At 46.9% G+C, this 18993-nt stretch overlaps 1 protein-coding gene across 4 annotated transcripts in view; it reads right to left on the bottom strand.

Moving 5' to 3' along the window:
- JPH4 (junctophilin 4) overlaps positions 1-18993 on the bottom strand; it is a 403230-nt gene that overhangs the window by 280492 nt on the left and 103745 nt on the right. For all 4 annotated transcript variants that reach the window (XM_069633939.1, XM_069633941.1, XM_069633940.1 and 1 more), the window contains exon 4: positions 17087-17205. In XM_069633939.1, coding sequence (XP_069490040.1) covers positions 17087-17205 — 119 coding nt within the window. The remainder of the gene's footprint in view (positions 1-17086; positions 17206-18993) is intronic.

The raw sequence follows: 18993 nt of genomic DNA, 5'->3' as shown, positions 1-18993 counted from the left end.
AGGGCTCGGACTTCCATCTAGTTGGGTGCCTCTGAAGGCGAACTGAGTCTAAAGCGTTATCGCACTGCCTGTTTTCCTTCCCTTTCAGGTGGACTACACATTTCGTGCTTATAACGCTAGCGACTGTTGTATTTGTATATATATTGTGTTGATATGGTATGTGTTGGTTTAATATTGTGATATTGTGATTTTCTCGCTACGGTCATTGTTTTAAAGGCCTTAAAATAAATGTGTATATATTTTTGATATAACAACTGTTTGGAGTAGTTTGTAAGCGCTCTTGCTTTGTGTGCTCATTGCGGGCTTTCAGTCACCCTCACCCCTCTTGAGACCTAGTCTTGACCGCCGCGATCGCTACCTTGATTGGTCTGGCTTGTCCAGAGGTTACCCTGTTCCAAGTAATTAGGTTGGCCTTCTGAACTTCTGCGCCACCAGGACAGAGTTCAGAAATCCGTCTTAACAAATTGGTGTACAGCGGTGGGATACGACTGAAGGTATCCAGTGTTGCGCTCGAACTAAGGCATTTCAGGTTATTCCAAACAGTACACGTAGTGAATTGTTATAGTATAACTTTAAAAAGGCCATAGTCCTATCAAACAGTATGGAAACAAGTACGTTGTTAACTTTAAATGCTTCCAAATCAGAAACGCTGAAAAAGATGTGTGCGGAGAGAGGTGTTTCCTCTCAAGGCACGAAATTGGAAATGATCCAAAGAATCGTGGCGTGGCAAGAAGCGCAGCTTGACGCTATTACTTCTGAGGACAGTGCGGAAGGTGGTGGGGCTGCTCTCATTGGTAGAACCGACGGTTCTGCCGCCGCACTGTTCCACCGCGACCACGAGGACGGGGAGGATGTAATGTCTAATGTTTCCTCTGCCAGTGTTGATGGGGAGGCTATGCTTGAATTCAAGAAGCAAGAGCTGCGGTTTAGGCAGCAGGAGCTTGAATTCAGCATAGCCAAACTAAAAATCGAACAGGCAGAAAAACAGAAAGACAGGGATCACCAGTTGGAACTGGCCAAGCTTCAGGTTGCAAATGGATCCAAGGGTCCTGGACATGGGTCTGGGGCTTCCTCTCATCCACGGTTTCCAAAAGATCTGCTCAGTGTGTATGAAGAGAGGAATGACATTATGGACTGGCTGAATGCGTTTGAGTATGCATGTGAAGTCCAGGAAGTTGACAATGCTGATAAGATTGCGTGGTTGCTCAGTAGACTGCCCCATTCTGGCTGTAGTGCCATTATGGAAATGTCGAAGGCTGAGCGGGCTGATTTCGCAATGTTAAAGCAGACTCTCATTTTAAAGTTTGGGAAGACTCCGGCCCAATATTTAAAGCGTTTTCGAGAGTATAAGAAAAAGGAAGGTGGTACTTGGGTATCTTATGTCGCTGAATCTTTGAAAAACTTAACTGGCTGGGTCGAAGGCTATAAGGTTTCTACCTTCGACGGCATGATAAATCTTGTCATGCTGGAACACATTTTTGCTTCTTCTTCCCCGGAGCTTAAGCAGCATTTGGCCGATTCGAAGGAGATAGATCCTAAGAAGCTGGCCATTGCAGCAGACTTATGGGTGTCACATCGAGTGTCCCATAAGGACAAAACTCATCCTGGTAAGCAGGAGGAGGGGAAAAAGTCCAAAGATATGGAGGGTGGGGAATCTGCTAAATCTTCTTCCCAAAAGGGCCACAAAAAGAAAAACAAGGGTAAGACACAAGAGAACTCACAGGGTAGTGGAGGTGCGCCTCCGAAACAGAACTCTGGTTACAATAAGCCTCCCTACGTAAACAGACCCACTGGGGCTTGTTTTTCTTGTGGAGCAACTGACCATGTGAAGGGGGATCCCCGTTGTAAGGTTAGACCTTTGGGGGTCCACTCCGCTAATCTGGCCTTCTCCTCCTATGAGGAAGAAGAGATTACAGGAGCATCCTTCTCCTCGGACTCGTTTCCCAGCGGAATAGAGGCCGAGGTAGTTTTAGTGTCCCTGGGTTCCTGGGAGCCTAAAGTCGCAGAGGCGTATGCTAGGATTCCGGATAATACCAAGCACTACTTTAAAGACAGTGTGCTGATCAATGGAGTGGATACTCCAGCTCTTAGGGATAGTGGGTGCAGTCGAACTGTAGTGGATTCTACCTTGGTAGACTCAGAGGAAGTTGCCAGAGCTACTCTGATGCCCACTAAGTTGGCTGACGGCCCCCTCCGTATGTTTCCCGTGATCCCTGTTAATCTAACTTTAAATGGTACAGCAGTCAGGATTCCAGTGAGCATTCAGAGAAACGTCCCGGGAAAGGTCTTATTAGGTAATGATCTCAGAGCTTTAGGGCTCGTAGGAGACACTGCCGAAAGACCCTACACACGGTCTCAAGCACGGGCAGCATTGGCCAAGTCCAATACGCCGCCCCAGCCGAAGGGGAAACCCAAGGCGAAAGGAGTCTACAAGTCAAGACGGGGGAAAGAGAATATTCCCCCGAGCTCGCCTACCACTGCGGTGGAGGAAGTTGGTCAATCGCCCGAGCCTGACGAGGAGGTGGCGATGCCTGAAGTATTCGACCCCAACGATCATCCTGAACTAAAAGACTTGTTAGTTGAAGGAGGTCCTGATAGGGACGAATTCAGTAAAGGCCAACGTGAGTGCCCATCTCTGGAAGGCCTAAGGAGACAGGCCTGCTCCCAGCTTGAGGGTGAACCTCCTGGGAAGCATAGGATTTATTGGGAAGGTGGACTCCTGTATAGTGAGCCCACAGAGTCTACAGAAGGAGACCATAGGAGGTTGGTGGTTCCCCTTGCTGTTAGACCCTTCCTCCTGCAGTTGGCGCATGAAGTTCCCCTTGCTGGTCACCTTGGTATGAAGAGGACCAAGCAAAGGTTATCCATGCACTTCTACTGGCCCAAGATGGGGGTGCAAGTAGAAAGTCACTGCAGGAGTTGCGCCTCCTGCCAGTTGTCTGGTAAGGTTGGCGCGACAATCCAAGCTCCGTTGGTACCGCTCCCAGTTGTGGGGGTACCATTTGAAAGGGTAGGGATCGACATCGTTGGTCCCCTTGACCCGCAAACATCCTCGGGCAATAGGTTTATCCTGGTGCTGGTCGACCATGCAACCAGGTATCCTGAGGCCATCCCATTGAAAACTGTAACTGCCAAGTCAGTTGCAAAAGCTTTACTCGGCATATTCACTAGGGTTGGCTTCCCTAAAGAAGTTGTGTCAGATCGTGGCAGCAACTTTATGTCGAAGTATATGCAGGCTATGTGGAAAGAATGTGGGGTCACCTACAAGTTCTCTTCTGCATACCACCCCCAGACCAATGGTCTGGTGGAACGTTTCAACAGAACGTTAAAGAGCATGATTGGGCCTCTGGAGGAGCCTCAGAGAAGAAAATGGGATCTTCTTTTACCATGCTTGCTGTTTGCCTACCGAGAGGTACCACAGGAGGGTGTTGGCTTCAGCCCCTTCGAACTTCTGTTCGGTCATCCCGTACGGGGACCCTTAGCCATTGTCAAGGAGGGATGGGAGATGCCCACTCCCCCTGTTACTACCAATGTAGTTGACTATGTGCTAGGGCTCAGAAAACGGATGGTACTTCTGATGGGCTTGGCTAGTGATAAATTGAAGGCAGGGCAAGCGCTGGTGAAACATTGGTACGACCAGAAGGCTTCCCTCATCAACTTTACACCTGGTCAGCAAGTCCTGATCATGAATCCAATAAGGCCTCGCGCTTTACAGGACAAATGGTCAGGCCCTTACACAGTGGTGGAGCCCCTGGGTGAGGTGAACTATTTAGTGGACCTTGGAAGGCCTGGACAGGCTCCAAAAGTGTTCCACGTAAATAGGCTGAAGGCTTTCGTCCCAAGAGTCGAAATCGCAGCACTGCTACTGGCATCAGACGTTGAGGAAGAGGAGTCTGAACCTCTCCCCGACCTGTTCCAAAGCGGTCCTTCAGATAGCTCCGTTGAGGGTGTCCGAGTGGCCCCTCACCTGACTTCTGATCAGCAGGCTGAGGTGAAAAGTTTGCTTAGGCAGTTTTCCCCCCTGTTTTCACAGTCCCCTGGTTTGACACCTTGGTGCAAACATAACATTGACACAGGAGACAGTGTACCTACCAAAAGTAGGGGATACAGGATGTCGGATAAAGTACGGTCTTATATTAAGACCGAGGTCAACAAGATGTTAGACCTTGGGGTGATTGAACCCTCTAGTAGTCCTTGGTCCAGTCCTGTGGTTCTGGTTCCAAAGGCAGGCACTTCTGAATTGAGGTTCTGCGTGGATTACAGGGCTCTGAATGCTGTCACCAAGACAGATGCACACCCCTTGCCTCGAACAGATGAGCTGGTGGATACTTTGGGTGCCTCCAAGTACCTCAGCACGTTTGACCTCACTGCTGGCTATTGGCAAATAGCTTTAGCAGAACATGCCAAGGAGAAGACAGCATTTTCTACTCCAGACGGCCTTTACCAATTCCGGGTAATGCCGTTCGGGTTGAAGAATGCACCTGCCACTTTCCAGAGGCTTGTGAATCATGTGTTGAATGGGTTGGACGAATTCTGTCTTGCATATCTGGACGATATAGCAGTTTTTAGTGCCACCTGGGAAGACCATGTGAAACACCTCGGGATTGTGCTCCAGGCTCTTCAGAAAGCCCACTTGACCATAAAGGCTAGTAAATGCCAGATTGGACAAGGCTCAGTGGTTTACCTTGGACATGAAGTAGGTGGAGGGAGGATACAGCCTCTACCCAGTAAAGTACAAGCAGTACAAGACTGGCCTACCCCCACTACGCAAACCCAAGTGAGAGCCTTCTTAGGACTCACGGGGTATTATCGCAATTTTGTGGCAGACTATGGCACCATAGCTGCTCCTCTGACTGCCCTCACAACTCCGAAGAAACCCAAGAAGGTAACTTGGACCGACGAGTGTGAGAAGGCCTTCAATGGCTTAAAAGACTCCTTGTGCCAGGCCCCTGTGCTCAGGGCCCCTGATTATCAAAGACCTTTTATCGTGCAGACGGATGCCTCTGACACTGGGATAGGAGCTGTACTATCACAAGTAGATGAGAAGGGTAAGGAACACCCTATCGGTTTTATTAGTCGCCAGCTTAAGGACAGAGAGCTCAGGTGGTCCACGGTAGAGAAAGAATGTTTCTCTGTTGTGTGGGCCCTAAGGAAGCTGAGGCCCTACCTCTATGGGACCCACTTCACTGTGCAGACTGACCATAAGCCGTTAAAGTGGCTAATGAACATGAAGGGGGAGAATCCAAAGTTGCTTAGGTGGTCCATAAGTCTTCAAGGCTTCGACTTCACTATTGAGCATAGACCAGGTGTCCAACATAGCAATGCTGATGGGTTGTCCAGAATGTTTAACCGACCTGAACAAGAGACTCATCCAGGGGTGGATTAGTTCCCCCTGTCCATAGTCTGGGAGGGGCGAGTGTTAGGAAAGATTTCGTAATTGTAGGGAATTTTCCTTCCATGTGGCAACCCCGAAACTTTTTGCTATTGTTTTTAACCTTGTTCTTGACTTTGCCAGAGAAGTACAGCCTTCTGCCGCACTTCTCTGGGCTTTCGCTCCTTTCTTATGGGGAAACTGACATGCCCTTAAGACAGTCAGTACCGGGGAACGTGGTTTCCCGTAGTTTCTTTTATCGTGTCGCAGCTTTAGTGCAACACGACACAAGAGGGCACTGTAAGCTAAGTTACAGCTCTCTTGGGTCTCTAGCCTTCTACAGGCCCTAGATACTCTTTTAGGATGGTATTTGATCGGTGCAAGTCATTCAGGGACTCGAATGGTGGCAGCGATCGTTTTGTTTATTTTGAGCTCCTTTTGGCGTTCTGAGCACGTTTTTGCACTGAACCCAAAATGGTGGCCTGGCTCCCAAAATGGCCAGGCCGCGAGGCTCCTTTGTCTTGTCCACTGACCGTCTTGCTCCCTTCACCTTCCCCAGGTCAGACGACCCGGGGCCTTCCTTATTTGGGCATGTACTTTCCCGCGAAACGTGGTTGCTTTCGCGGGCTTCTACATGTCGTTTGTGTGCCTCCACGGTGTGGGCTGGGATGTCTGGTCCCAATACACATCCTGGGTGCCAGAGAGTCTGGGGTGGTGTGAATGCCTGGGACCACCGTGGTCCGTGATTGGTCCACGTATGGTATGTGTGTTGATGAGCGGATCTCTCATTGGCTCCCCTCCGTTTTGGCGCGAAGGGAACCGTGGATAAGAGGGAGCTGGAAACACCACTGCCATGTCGATCTCCTGAGTTCTCACGAACGAAGGAATACAGGAGCCAAGTATCCTGCAACTACGAGGCTGGACCGAGGAATCGCTGGTGACCCGCTGAAGGAATCCTCCTTTGCACTGCTGTCGTCCTGTGAAACCCTTTCCTCCTTGGATCGAACCAGAAGGCCTGTACTGGTGCTTCGACCTTTGGAATAGCAGGAACAGCTATTCCCGGCATCTTCAACCATCTCCTGCCAAGTAAGCCTTCGGAAGCGTCTCTGGGCCATCCAGTTGACTGACCAGCTTACCAAGGAGTTTGGCTCTGCAACCGCCGCCAGGTTGTGTTGTATTGCGAGTCCTTGTCCCTCTCCCACGCTTCGTACGCTTGGCGTTCCCAGGTCTGAAGGGAGGAGGGTTCATTTGGCTCGAATACACACGGCCGCTCCGTTGTCCTGTGCGGCAACAAAACTGTGCTGGTTTCGTCGATTGGGACGTCTTTTTGCTCTACACGACTACAAAGCGTCTCCTGCTCTTCTGAACCTGCCAGCTGCTGAAACTAACGTGGAGAAGCCTGGGTCTGCTTGCTTCGGGGACCGGTGAGTAGTTTAGCTAGGATCTGGTCGCCCTCCTGCAGTATCCCATTGCTTTTCCCTGCTGTGTAAAAACAGCACCCGTTTGGCCGTACTCGCGTTCTGCTTCTGCCTGCTGTGGAGGCTGCGCTTGAGTTGCGGAACCTGTTCTCCTTCTGCTGTGCACTAACCCGAACTGCCTGACTTCCTCCGAAGAGCTTCCCCTTTTGCCCGTTGGCACCGGCGTGGCAGGTACTTTGAGCACAAGGCTCCACTCTTCGCAGGGCTCGGACTTCCATCTAGTTAGGTGCCTCTGAAGGCGAACTGAGTCTAAAGCGTTATCGCACTGCCTGTTTTCCTTCCCTTTCAGGTGGACTACACATTTCGTGCTTATAACGCTAGCGACTGTTGTATTTGTATATATATTGTGTTGATATGGTATGTGTTGGTTTAATATTGTGATATTGTGATTTTCTCGCTACGGTCATTGTTTTAAAGGCCTTAAAATAAATGTGTATATATTTTTGATATAACAACTGTTTGGAGTAGTTTGTAAGCGCTCTTGCTTTGTGTGCTCATTGCGGGCTTTCAGTCACCCTCACCCCTCTTGAGACCTAGTCTTGACCGCCGCGATCGCTACCTTGAGTGGTCTGGCTTGTCCAGAGGTTACCCTGTTCCAAGTAATTAGGTTGGCCTTCTGAACTTCTGCGCCACCAGGACAGAGTTCAGAAATCCGTCTTAACAGCGCCTAGAAACACTTGTGTGTACAGGCGTGTTATAAATGCCATATCATATCATAAGCCAAAAAGCATAGAAGCAGAACCTTATGGACTGCCTATCTAGACTGATCTGAGTTCTCAGAGGCTTAGTACCCTCACTGTTGCTGTTCTTGATGCTTGGGCCTCTATATGCACTCGTGCCCTGACTTATGAGATAGGATTCCTGGCTATGCATGCCCATCACGCTGGTTGCGTTAACCTGAGCCATTTGAGAGAAGGACCCAAAGGTCCTTCCAGGCTGTACATCACAGGAACCTTATAGATTCTGGTGCAATCTTTGCACTGCTTCACCTGAATAGCAGAGCCTTCTTTGTACCCCATCAGGCGATGTGCACATCAGACTGCTTAGCAACATAGATCAATTATAGAACATTTGCATGCAGATTTCCGGGAAATGCAGCTAGTAAGACAAATTGGAATGTAATGCCTTAAGAAGCCACTGGAAATATATGCTACTTTTAACTTGGAGAATATAATATATCACCTGCCCTATCAATGCCTCTCTTTGCATAACACTGGTGATGAGTCAATCTTGTGTACAATATATGAGCTGAGGACGGGTTACCGCTTCCCACTGCAGTATGGTCTCCACCGTGGCGCCTGCATTTACAAGCTGTTTCTGTTTTCCTTCCAAGTAACTTGCTTATGATATTACTAACAAAATGATGGTACTTGCTATCTGAAATGCTATCACACTGCATGTGAACAGTGTGTGCTGTGGCCCCTGCCACCCTGGCTGTCCACCTGGGACAGCCAGCGCTTATATCACCTTTGAATCCTCTGGTCAGCCGCATGCTTGGGTCACTGACAAAATAAGTCATTTAGTCCACCTGGAAGATTTGCCCCCACTCCTTGGTTGCAGAACCTCTTCCAGTATTGTCAAGTTGTAAGAACCCGACAAACAGTCATTTGTGATCAGCCATCAGAGGTTGTACAGGGAGAATTTGTGGACATGGTGAGTGAGTATCTAATTGGAGTCAGGAGAATTTGTTTTTCTGTAGAATTTAAGGGAAACTGTGTGAAGGTGCCATATTTACCTACAGTTAAGTTAAGTATTATATTGTACAAAGAATAGCTTCTCATATGAGCCGTATATGTTTATTAGCCATTATACCTTTATATCCCCTCCGCGACACCCATAAGGGGTGTTTTGGGTTCAAAAGTTTGAGGTAAAGAAAATAACGTAGCAAAGGGCTTTCAACAAGTTATCGGGGGCCATAACCTTGGTACTGCCCTCACTCAAGGGCTACAAAGGTCTTAATCCCTGGGTGCAAGCTGCATATTGCATGGTGGCCCCTGGCTACTGAGATATTGGGGTGCAAGTGAGTTGGCACAAGACGTAATGGAAAGGCAGATCTGGTGTGTGCATTGCCGTCATGATGCAGGAAGAAGCTGTGTGACATAGGATCAACAGTCATAAACGTATCTTTCAACATCTTCATCTACAAGTAAAAGAATTCTTCTTATTTTTATGTCCTGAGTAGAAGTCTATTCATCGCATATGGTCAACACCAGCTTTATTAACCCTTGAAATTAGGAGCACAGTGACAGCTCTTGACACCTGTCTTTCATCCCAGAAAGAATGTGTTGCACGGGTAGTGGCAGATTGTCTCAAAAGAACCTGGCCTAGAAGATATAAAACATCTGTGCGTCTTTATGACCATATATAATGTGGCACGTGCACATTGCATAGTAGCTTGGCTCTCAGTGTATCGACAGAAAGGAGTTGGCCAACGTAACTTCATCAAAAACATCTGAAGGAAAGTGGCATTGAAAGCAAAAAGAAGATGATTCTGCAAGGACGACGGAGGGGCGCGACCAGAGTCCATATGATTTTGCAACAACAGCTGGAAACTACATGCATGTCATGGTAGACACAGAGTCTCCTGAAACCCTGGTTTCTTACTGAGGAACTGCTTGCCAATGATGTTGGAGAACCTTTGGAAGATGATATTTAAAGGACCCATGAGGCCAATCTTTACCCTGTTGCAGGGTTAGTGTCTCATATTGTTGGTAAGCATAGGCACACTGTACATTTCTGAGCAGGTGTCTTGTTTTTTGGGATGGCATCATCAAACGTAGTTGGGTATAAAGAGCACCCATGAAGCAACCAGTCCCTTCATTACTGTTTAGATACCAGACAGGTGGTGCAAGTAGTTTGGAGATGTATTTTAGGATGCTCTAGGTGAATTGAAAGGATTGAACAATTCTTCTGCTTACATGTAAATCCCTGAGCGATGTGCTGGAAAGGGTGATGAATCAGAATGTGATTGAACGGATCGAGAGTTCTACATGGCTAACCTCCATTGTAATAGTCATCAAGCGCGCTAGCTAGATTTGCGTGTGCTTTGACCTCAGGCATTTAAAGAAATTCCAATGTAATGGCTATGTTCCCTGTCATATTAAAATCTAAGACCCTTAACGGATTGGACAAGGTGATCAGATATTGTCGGATCGACCTATTTTCAGATTATCACCAGATACCCTTCCCAGAGTTGTCACGTAATATAACATCACACCTTTGGGGCATTATTATTTTTGTATGATGCATTTTGTTATAGAACTCTGAAACAGCGCTCTTTCAGAGGCTGAATCAATCCATTATGGCAGACTTCATGAATGTGTTGTTTTGTAAATAAGCTATTCCTATTCTAGTTCATGGAGTAAATCTGAAGGAGCATGACAGTGCTTTGAGAGCAGTCCATCTGGTGCATACTAGTATGCTGAAGGTGGAAGACCCGGTTCTGTATTAGTAGAGGCCATTAACAAGATCAGCTAGGTGCATTTCTTGGATCTATATTACATTTTTGGCAGGATTTGCCAGTTATGTAGATCCTCTTTTACCATTTGGGATGGGGAATGTGAGGAAAAGTTTACAGCTATTAAACAAATTAGGTACTCAAGTTAGGTAGATTTGTACAGAAAGGTAAGCTGCTCATCGCCGATGATGCTTGTTGAGCACGTTTGTGGGCCAATTTGACATAAATAATTAATGTTTATTAAACATCATTGATTTTTGCTTTAAGGTGACTTAATGAGCCTGAGCCAACTACTCAAATGTGGTGAGCATGGTGAGTGGATTACTGCACCCCACATTTCATTTTTCTTTTATTTGAGATGTAACTTTTACCGAGCATATGGACCATTAGCCTCTCACAGAACAATTTTTCTTTATAGGGAATTTAAGGAGCCACACTTTTTAAAGTGTCTCTTCTTCCTCCTCTGGGCAGTATTAATTGGGTGTTGAATTGCTGGTCACAATTAACCCTTTAAGAAAAGGAAACGGAAGAGTGCGGATAAACATGTGTCGAGAATGTAACCTATGCCCGGTCCAGATGTTTTGTGGAGTTGGTGGGTAACTGCTGAGGAATAGGATATTGCTCAGATCAGTGTCCGAGGGTGAGTGGTAGGTGTATGGCCACCTAAATATGAAGAGGAGAAGAAATGATGCTGCTGGTTTGTGCTGAAAAAGGTGCTGGGCTTTGTAGAAGAAAGCTCATGTGGTCACATATATTGATCCCCCTGCAGAGATGAGAAGGCAGATAATTAAGTGACTGAACAAAGGGCATCTGGGAAGAGGTTTGAAGAAGAAATGAGCTAGGCCGCAGTTATTCATTATGCTGCCCTCCTGATGTTTCGGACAACAACTCCTGTGAACCTCCACCGCTGACTATGGTGGCTAGAGATAACGGGAGTTGAACTCTCACACAACTGCAGGGAAACATAACGAGCAATCATTTTGGCTGCCTAAAATCTACAAACAAATGCAGAGGCTTTTGGGGATTGTGATATCTATGTTATGGGTAACAACAGCAAGTCAGTTAAGTATGCTCATTTGTCCAGTGTTGAACTTCCTGTTAACCCCTGGAGCAAGCTTGATTTGGCTATCATGGTGCCATATCATACTTTTGGTGCAGGTTGAAATGACACCTCAGTCATAGGACTACCACTCAAAGTGGTTACAGATTCAGCCAATGAGACAATTATCTATCAAAAAGGTAATTTATTTGCTTGAAGATGCTTTTTTGGGAAGGCTTTCCCAGGAAATCTGTTCTAGATAGTAGCATACAGTTTTCCTCCATTGAGATGAAGGCATTTTTTACTAAGTGTGCCATAATCTCATTTCTCAATTACACTAAGTCATCCTTGGGCCACCGGGTTGGTGGATAGGGTGAACTGTATGGTTAAGAATAGCATTCAGAGGCATGGTGGGTGGCCCTTCTGGACTACACCTCAGAGTTCTACCTGTATGACGCTTTTTAGCTCGCTCAAGGGTAGAGAGCAATAGGAATTACACTCAAACCAAGTTGGCTGGGCGGCTCTGTATGTGTCTATACAAGCACTCCTATATGGGAGGACCAAAAATACAAAAAAAACACTTCTGCCTTGCATGCAACACCCTTGTTCTATTATCACAGCTACGTTCAGACCACAAACTTAGTGATATTTGTATTCAAAGTCACTGTAACAAAACATTTCTCGGATTTCATTCTCGAAACAATAGACCAAAACCTACACATAACATTCATAAACACATTTCTACATCTTCAGTGGGGGTTAATAAGTGAGGCAATATTGTGCCCATGCCCAGTATCAACATTCTTTGCTAGGCACCTCAAATGAACCCACTGTACGCGTTAGAGGTCTTTCACATAACATTCTCTAACCTTACGATGAACTGTTAACACGTTGTTCCACACCATTTACTACTCTTGGCAGAGTCTTCTCGTTGTGTTCTTCACACCGGCACTCGCCCCACCCTGGAGCGGTGCTTGTGCGTACATCTTCTTAACACAGTGGTTGCTTAATTCCCACCCTGCACAATGTCCACATGGAATTTGTCGACACATCTGCATTTCGGCCAAATGATCTATTTGGTGTCCCCTGTCTGATACAGGAGAGCCTCCTCTATTGTTGCCGGGCCTTCATCAGGACTTCCCAGAATAAGTTTACACCCTCTTTAGTTCTTCGGGACCTCTGCGTCTTCTTAAAAACAACATCCCCTCTTTTCTTTGCAACTAAACTCCCTGCAGAGAAAACAACAAAGGCGTGTACGTGTTAGCGTTGAAGGTACGCTGTTCAATGTAAACACCTCAGTGAGCCTGTCACCAGGTGCAGGAGTGTCACTTAATTAGGTCCCGTCACAGGCACCACTCTTGGAGCAAATCCCATTTTCATAGCTCTCAACTCACATGCTTTTGGCGGGTGTCACCCGCCTTGTGAAGGGCTGACTCACCCGCCAAGCCTCCTGCAAGTCCATTCATTCCAATGGGCGTCTCACCCGCCAAAAACAAAATCGGGTGATTACACCCGCCTTTGTGACACAAATGGTTGAGAGCTATGCATTTTTAATTGCTTGGGACTTCAGTGCAGATAACTTCTCTCCACTTTCATTTTGCTCTAAGTCACAAACAGGATGTTTTCTGCAATAAAAACCCCTTTGTGTTACATCTACTGGTATATGTTTCTTAACAAATATATATTTACTGCTTAAACCAAAAAAGGTTTTCTCTCAGACAGCCTTATAATTCCCATTTACTGTTAACTCTGTCCCAAACACAAGTCTCCTCTTCTAGTTATCTGGTAATGCCTGCACATATCTCTTTATCGTGCATGCTGGAAAAATATTTGTTCTTCTTCCCTCTAGAGGTAACATGGAAAACTCCAATTATAATTCTACATCGTGGTTCAAAGCGTGAGTAGCTTGCTAAATGCCAAGCATCTCATTCACTCGACTCTTACCTAATAGCCGATACACTCCGGTGGAGCGTGTCGGCGTGAGTCTTGCAATTAGCTTGCTCGTGCTGGACTGATTCCAGCGATGTCCTCGCTGCTGCTTAGTGTCTGAATCACGTAAACAACAGTGCGCCCGGGCTGGAGTGCTTTCTAAGCTCCTGAGGTTCACGATGAGGGCAGCCATCTTGGAATAGTATAAACCTGATGTCTCCCACTGCGCTGGGTGGACATCTCGCTCACAGTCACTAAAGGCATGTCGTGCTGCAGCTAGTGAGCCCCATAACTTCCAAAGTAAATTTGCCCTGCTGACCCTATGTTTATTTAGTAAAGAGTTGTGGAACTGGCCCTTGTCAATCTGCTTACAGAAGCAATTGAATAACTATGATGCCTACTGTCCTCCCACAGTAACCGTTCTTTGAAACTCCTGTTTTCTTATGTGTCACACATGAAAAAAATGTTTGTGTAAACACACCTGTCGTGGAAAAGCTGAAATTAAACCTATTCCGGGAAGTCCTAATGAAGGCCCGGCAACAATAGAGGAGGCTCTCCTGTATCAGACAGGGGACACCAAATAGATCATTGGGCCGAAACGCTCATGTCTAGACAAATTCCATGTGGATATTGTACAGGATGGGGGTTAAGCAACCACTGTGTTTAGAAGGTGTATGCACAAGCGCCGCCCCAGGGTGGGGTGAGTGGAAGTGCGAAGACAACGAGAAGACTGTACCAAGAGCAGTAAATGGTGTGGAACAGCATGTTAACAGTTCTTCTCGAGGTTATAGAATTTTATGTGAAAGACTTCTAACACGTACAATGGGTTCATTTGAGGTGCCTAGCAAAACATTTTGATACTGGGCATGAGCACAATATTGCCTCACTTACTAACCCCCCCCTGAAGGTGTAGAAATGTTTTTATGTATGTTATTTGTAGGTTTTTGTCTATTGTTTTGAGACTGAAATAGACCTGAGAAATGTTCTCTTACAAGGAGTTTGAAAAAAAATATCACTAAGGTTGTGGTCTGAACGTATCGGTGATAATAGAACAAGGGCGTTGCATGCAAGGCAGGAGTGCTTTTTTGTATTTTTGGTCCTCCCATAAAGGAGTGTTTGTATAGACTGTTACGTTTTCCCAGAGGTTTGGGAGTACAGGACTGAGCCGCATAGAATATTGTCTATCAGCTCTGTATGTTCACATACGTTACTAAGACGATGATGGTAGGTGTAGGAGGCACAGAGAACTGAGTATGACCACAGGGACATTTTCAAGGGAAGTGAAAGGAAAGTGGGCAACATTGGTCATGATCGCAGCCCTCATTTGGTGCAATAGGTGACATCTGAGTTCACTGGTCCTAAGATAATAATGAAAGGTTGAAGTCATGTAGTTCTATTAGAAGCTAAAGAAATGTGGCCAAAGGGTCATATTCCTGAATGTGATGGCAGAAAGACTGCGTTATCTTTCAGTCACTAACAAATGTTTAACCATCCGCGAGCAGGTGACATTTTTATACCACACAGCCACCACGTTTCGGGGCCATTAGATTTGAAATCTCCCAACATCTAGGCCAGCACAAAAGAATGAGCAGGATTCTGGGAGTCATGGTTTGGTGCACACATGTCAAACACACCACCAAGTAGGAAGGGCCTTGTGCAAAGCTGAACCTTTTTCTGCACACTTTTCTCTTTTATTATCCCTAGGCAGATGCGTTATGTGAGCAACACCAGGGTCAGTGCACAAAAGGGTCCTCAGCAACATCGCAGATTTGTGGAAGGCTTGCACGGGGATTGCAGGAGCTTAGGTCAACAATGAGATCACATGATGATCTTAGGAGTGGTTGTGCATGCATGCTACTCCCCACCCTGAGAAGGAAGCCAAGGACATCACCATTGGATGCCTGCCTTTGCATAACACAGCGCTTCCCAGGCCATAATCTCATCATCTTTCCGGGACATCATCTCATCATCTTGTCTCGGGAAGATAGCTGAGGGGCAACGTGCTCGCCTTGGTAGCAAGACGACACGGAGCAACACGGGTTCGATCCCCGGGTCTGCGCTTATAAACCTCTGGGTATTAAGAGCGTTATAAATAACCTATCATATCATATCATCTTCCAAGGTGGAAGGCCTTGGGTACTTGTGATGGGGATATCAAGGCTCCAATCAGTCGGGTGAGCCTTTGTTCAAATTACACGAGGCTGACCAAACAGCCCTAGGAATCCTCAATCAAACTCTGCATGCTCTTTGCCTTGGCTTGCAAAAATGATTTGGATCCCGCTAAGACAAGAAGGCCGCGCCCAGCGTGCCCCACTTCGGCCGGAGCAGGTTTGCAGCAGGGGGGACAGCACAGTGACCATGTGTAGACATGTCTGCATCTTCGCACAGTGTGTTATAGGAGACAATGTGCAGCTGCTGGGGGCACCAGATGTTGTTGAACTATATATAGCCAGAGGACATCAGTCCTGAGTACAGCTACAGCTGTACTCTGAACACTAATAGTACTACACCCAATCGGGTACTCTTTCTTCCCAATCAGGCAAGGTGAAGTGCCAGGGGGGAAATGATGACGCGCGCAAGCCTAGAGTGGAGATGCACATCATGAAGGCCACCCTGCCAGGGCTTGGGAGATATCATCAGGTCACAGAAGGCTAAAAAGACAGGGAGGCCTCGGGACATTATGGGACAGCATTATGGCGATGCGACAGTTGGGACTATCACTTCCATTTATTGACTTTTTAAAATAAATGTTTAGTCAATTAGATTCGGTCTAAGAGAATGAACAGTCAAAAGTATTACATGTTTAATTGCACGGTGGCACTTTAGAGTTCTTTACTGAGACTGATTTTCCTTGTATACTGTTTTAATTTTTATAATGGGAATAATGGTGGCAAATGGAATTGTGTAGTGAATTGTTAGCTTGGATTGCGTCTAATGTATAAGAAGAAAAATGTGATGTCCAGTGCTTGTTTGAAAAATGTACAATTTAACCGTAAATACAAAAAAAAGAAATAAAAAAAAAAGACAAGGATGCTGGAAGCCGCGTTAAGCTGCAAACTTCTGTCGCAGTTCTCCTGACCTGCTTACATTTTTCCTAAGCACTGTCACATACCAGTTGCTCCCAAACACCAGACGCTTCTAGAGTTGCCCAGTATCCTGCAGGTGTTACTGGTGGGATACCGGCAAACTGCCCTTACTGTCCCCGCCATTCGATATCCTGGTATTACCAGGACATTACGGGCGGCGGACAGCTGGTAAGTTCCCATTCCGATGGATAGGACTCCATGGAAATGGGATTGCTTGAATCACCACCGGTGCTACCGGTGCCGGTGATTCAGCCATTTCTTTGCCGGTAGGGGCCTGATCTACCTGCGGGTCAGGCCTGACTGGAGATCCGTGGCCCCCACCAGCAGACTTGTGTTTTGCTGGTCTGGAAAAAGGCTGGTGCCGTAATTACAGGTTATTTTTTTTCCAGACCGGCAAAACCGTAATGAGGGCCAGAGCTTTGCTTCCCTGCTGATCCCTTCCTCCCGTATACACTGTCCCCATTTCCTTCTCCGGCACATCAAGGTACTGTCCTCACCCCGGATTTTTAATTCTCCCATGTTCATTTTAGGGGCTATTGTTCCAGCATAAGAGAAAGAAAGATAGGACATAACAGCTCTGTTCCCATTTCTACGGCCTCACACACCTTCAGCCTTCCAAGGTGCTGCCCCAATCGCTGCACCGCCCACCTGTGAATCCCAGGTCCCATTCCTGCCCCTGCCACTCACAGCTTCCGCCTTCTCTCTTGCTTCCCTACCACCTCTCACCTGGCACATCCAATAGCATTTCCAGGTCCTGGGTCATAATTTTTGCCATCCTGCAGGCTTCCAGTGCTCGTTGTGCCGCCAGCATGGCAGCTTCGGCCTTCCGGCGGGCCTCGGTGGTCCTAAGGGAGAGAGGAGAGTATTTAACAAAGATCTCAGACTTCACAGATTGAGACAGACGTTCTGTCCCCTCACACGCGGTTAATATAACTTGTGATAAGTGCTCATGGAACTCAGAACTGCACCCGGATCCAGCTGTCTTTATTCATGTAAGCATTTGGGGGCTATGACACTTTAATGTTAATGTTAAAGGATATTTATACAGTGCACTATCACCACCGGAGTGGTCCCCTGGCGCCCTGGCAGATCTGAAAAAAAGGACGTCGGTTGGGGTACGTTTGTAGGACAACGTTTGGAGAAAGAGCAAGGGAGCTGTGATGTGCTTTTGGCAGCTTCAGTTTGGTTAACACTGTTTACTGAGCTTTTTGGTGTGGTATCTGGTCGTTGTTTGTCGTGTGCTGCTGTGTAAGGCTCTGTGTGGTTTGTTTGTTGTTGCAGTGTAGTGAAGTGCGTGCGGGTTGCTATGGTTTTAGAGGTATGGTTGTGTTTAGTTAGAGGTTGAGAGGTGTATGCAGAGGGGTGAGGTTTCAGTAGGGTTGGTTATTAGCATCGTTGTCTGAAGAGACGCACCCTCATTGTGTGTCTTTCAAGGTTTAGATGAATGTTTTCCTTACAGTGATCTTGTTTCAGCATGAAACAAGGCTGTCCGTCACCGCTCTGTCCATATGTCACGCTAGTCAGGCTCTACAATTAGATCAAAAACACCTTACACGAGATTGCCGCAGGGATTCGAGCAGTCCCGTAATTGGGTGCATAACATGAGAGTGATCACATGCAACCAAAGCCTAGGAGGTGCTAGGCACAAAATGAGACATGGAATGGGGCCAATAGTAACAAAGTAGGCACCATCATATACAATACATACATAGTAGTGCAAAAATCAGTTACTGTCATTATATATAGTTTGGATGGTCTCCGCTTAAGTTCACCCACCCATTCATATGAACGTGCGGAATACTTGAAGAACTCCAAATAATGAAAGTCAGGCCCAGCCGCGCTCCTCTCATCGCTATGCACACATGAATAACGCTTTTACACCATACACGCTTTAATGGTTTAGACCTTTGGCACAGGAAGTGAGATCTGCTCTATGGTTTGTGCCAGCCCACCGGAAGTTCTCTCCCTTGGGCGTGAAGAGTGTGTTTTCAAGAAAAAAAACACCCTGCAGTTGGACGACGCCGACACAACCGATGGCCACATCCACAGATACACTCACGGGCACAGAAACACAGGCGGACACAAACACCAGCACTAAAAGACACCAGCAAGAGCATTACGGCTCCAGGACGACCCTGAAAAGGTGCACTCAAGACTGACAGCTGGATTCTTGACAGCAGCCCTAGATATGCCTGCTTGGGGAAAGCGCGAGACCTACGGCTGCTCGGTTCTCAGAACTCTTCAGAGCAGAGCTGTTTCTAAAAAGGAACACGCCATTTCTCTGTGTTCCCTGCCACCCGAGCAGGGTAAAAATAGGAGCTGCCGTTCCTTTTGTCTCCCAACCCTGGGAGCGAGGTTCTGAAAATACAGGCTGTAGTTCTGATCCCCGCCACATTAAAGCTGTGTGCAGAAAAGGCACTGTTATTCCTGTTAGCAGAGCTGCATGTGTGCGGCCTGGCAGTTTGCCGCACCAGTCTCCCAGGCAGACTGCATTTCTGTAGCTTTTAGGTAGCCTGATTGCCAAGAAGTGGACACGGTAATAAACAAAATCGCCGATTAAGTAAAAGTGGGAACGTGGGCTCTTTATAAAAAATTAGGGAGCTGAACTGAATCCATACTGTTTGTGGCCTCTA

This window comes from Ambystoma mexicanum, chromosome 13 (genome assembly GCF_040938575.1).
Source record: "Ambystoma mexicanum isolate Mex_15411 chromosome 13, UKY_AmexF1_1, whole genome shotgun sequence".
In the NCBI taxonomy this organism is placed as follows: domain Eukaryota; kingdom Metazoa; phylum Chordata; class Amphibia; order Caudata; family Ambystomatidae; genus Ambystoma; species Ambystoma mexicanum.
The sequence above is the reverse complement of the archived record's forward strand: the minus strand, read 5'-3'. Positions and strand labels throughout refer to the sequence as shown.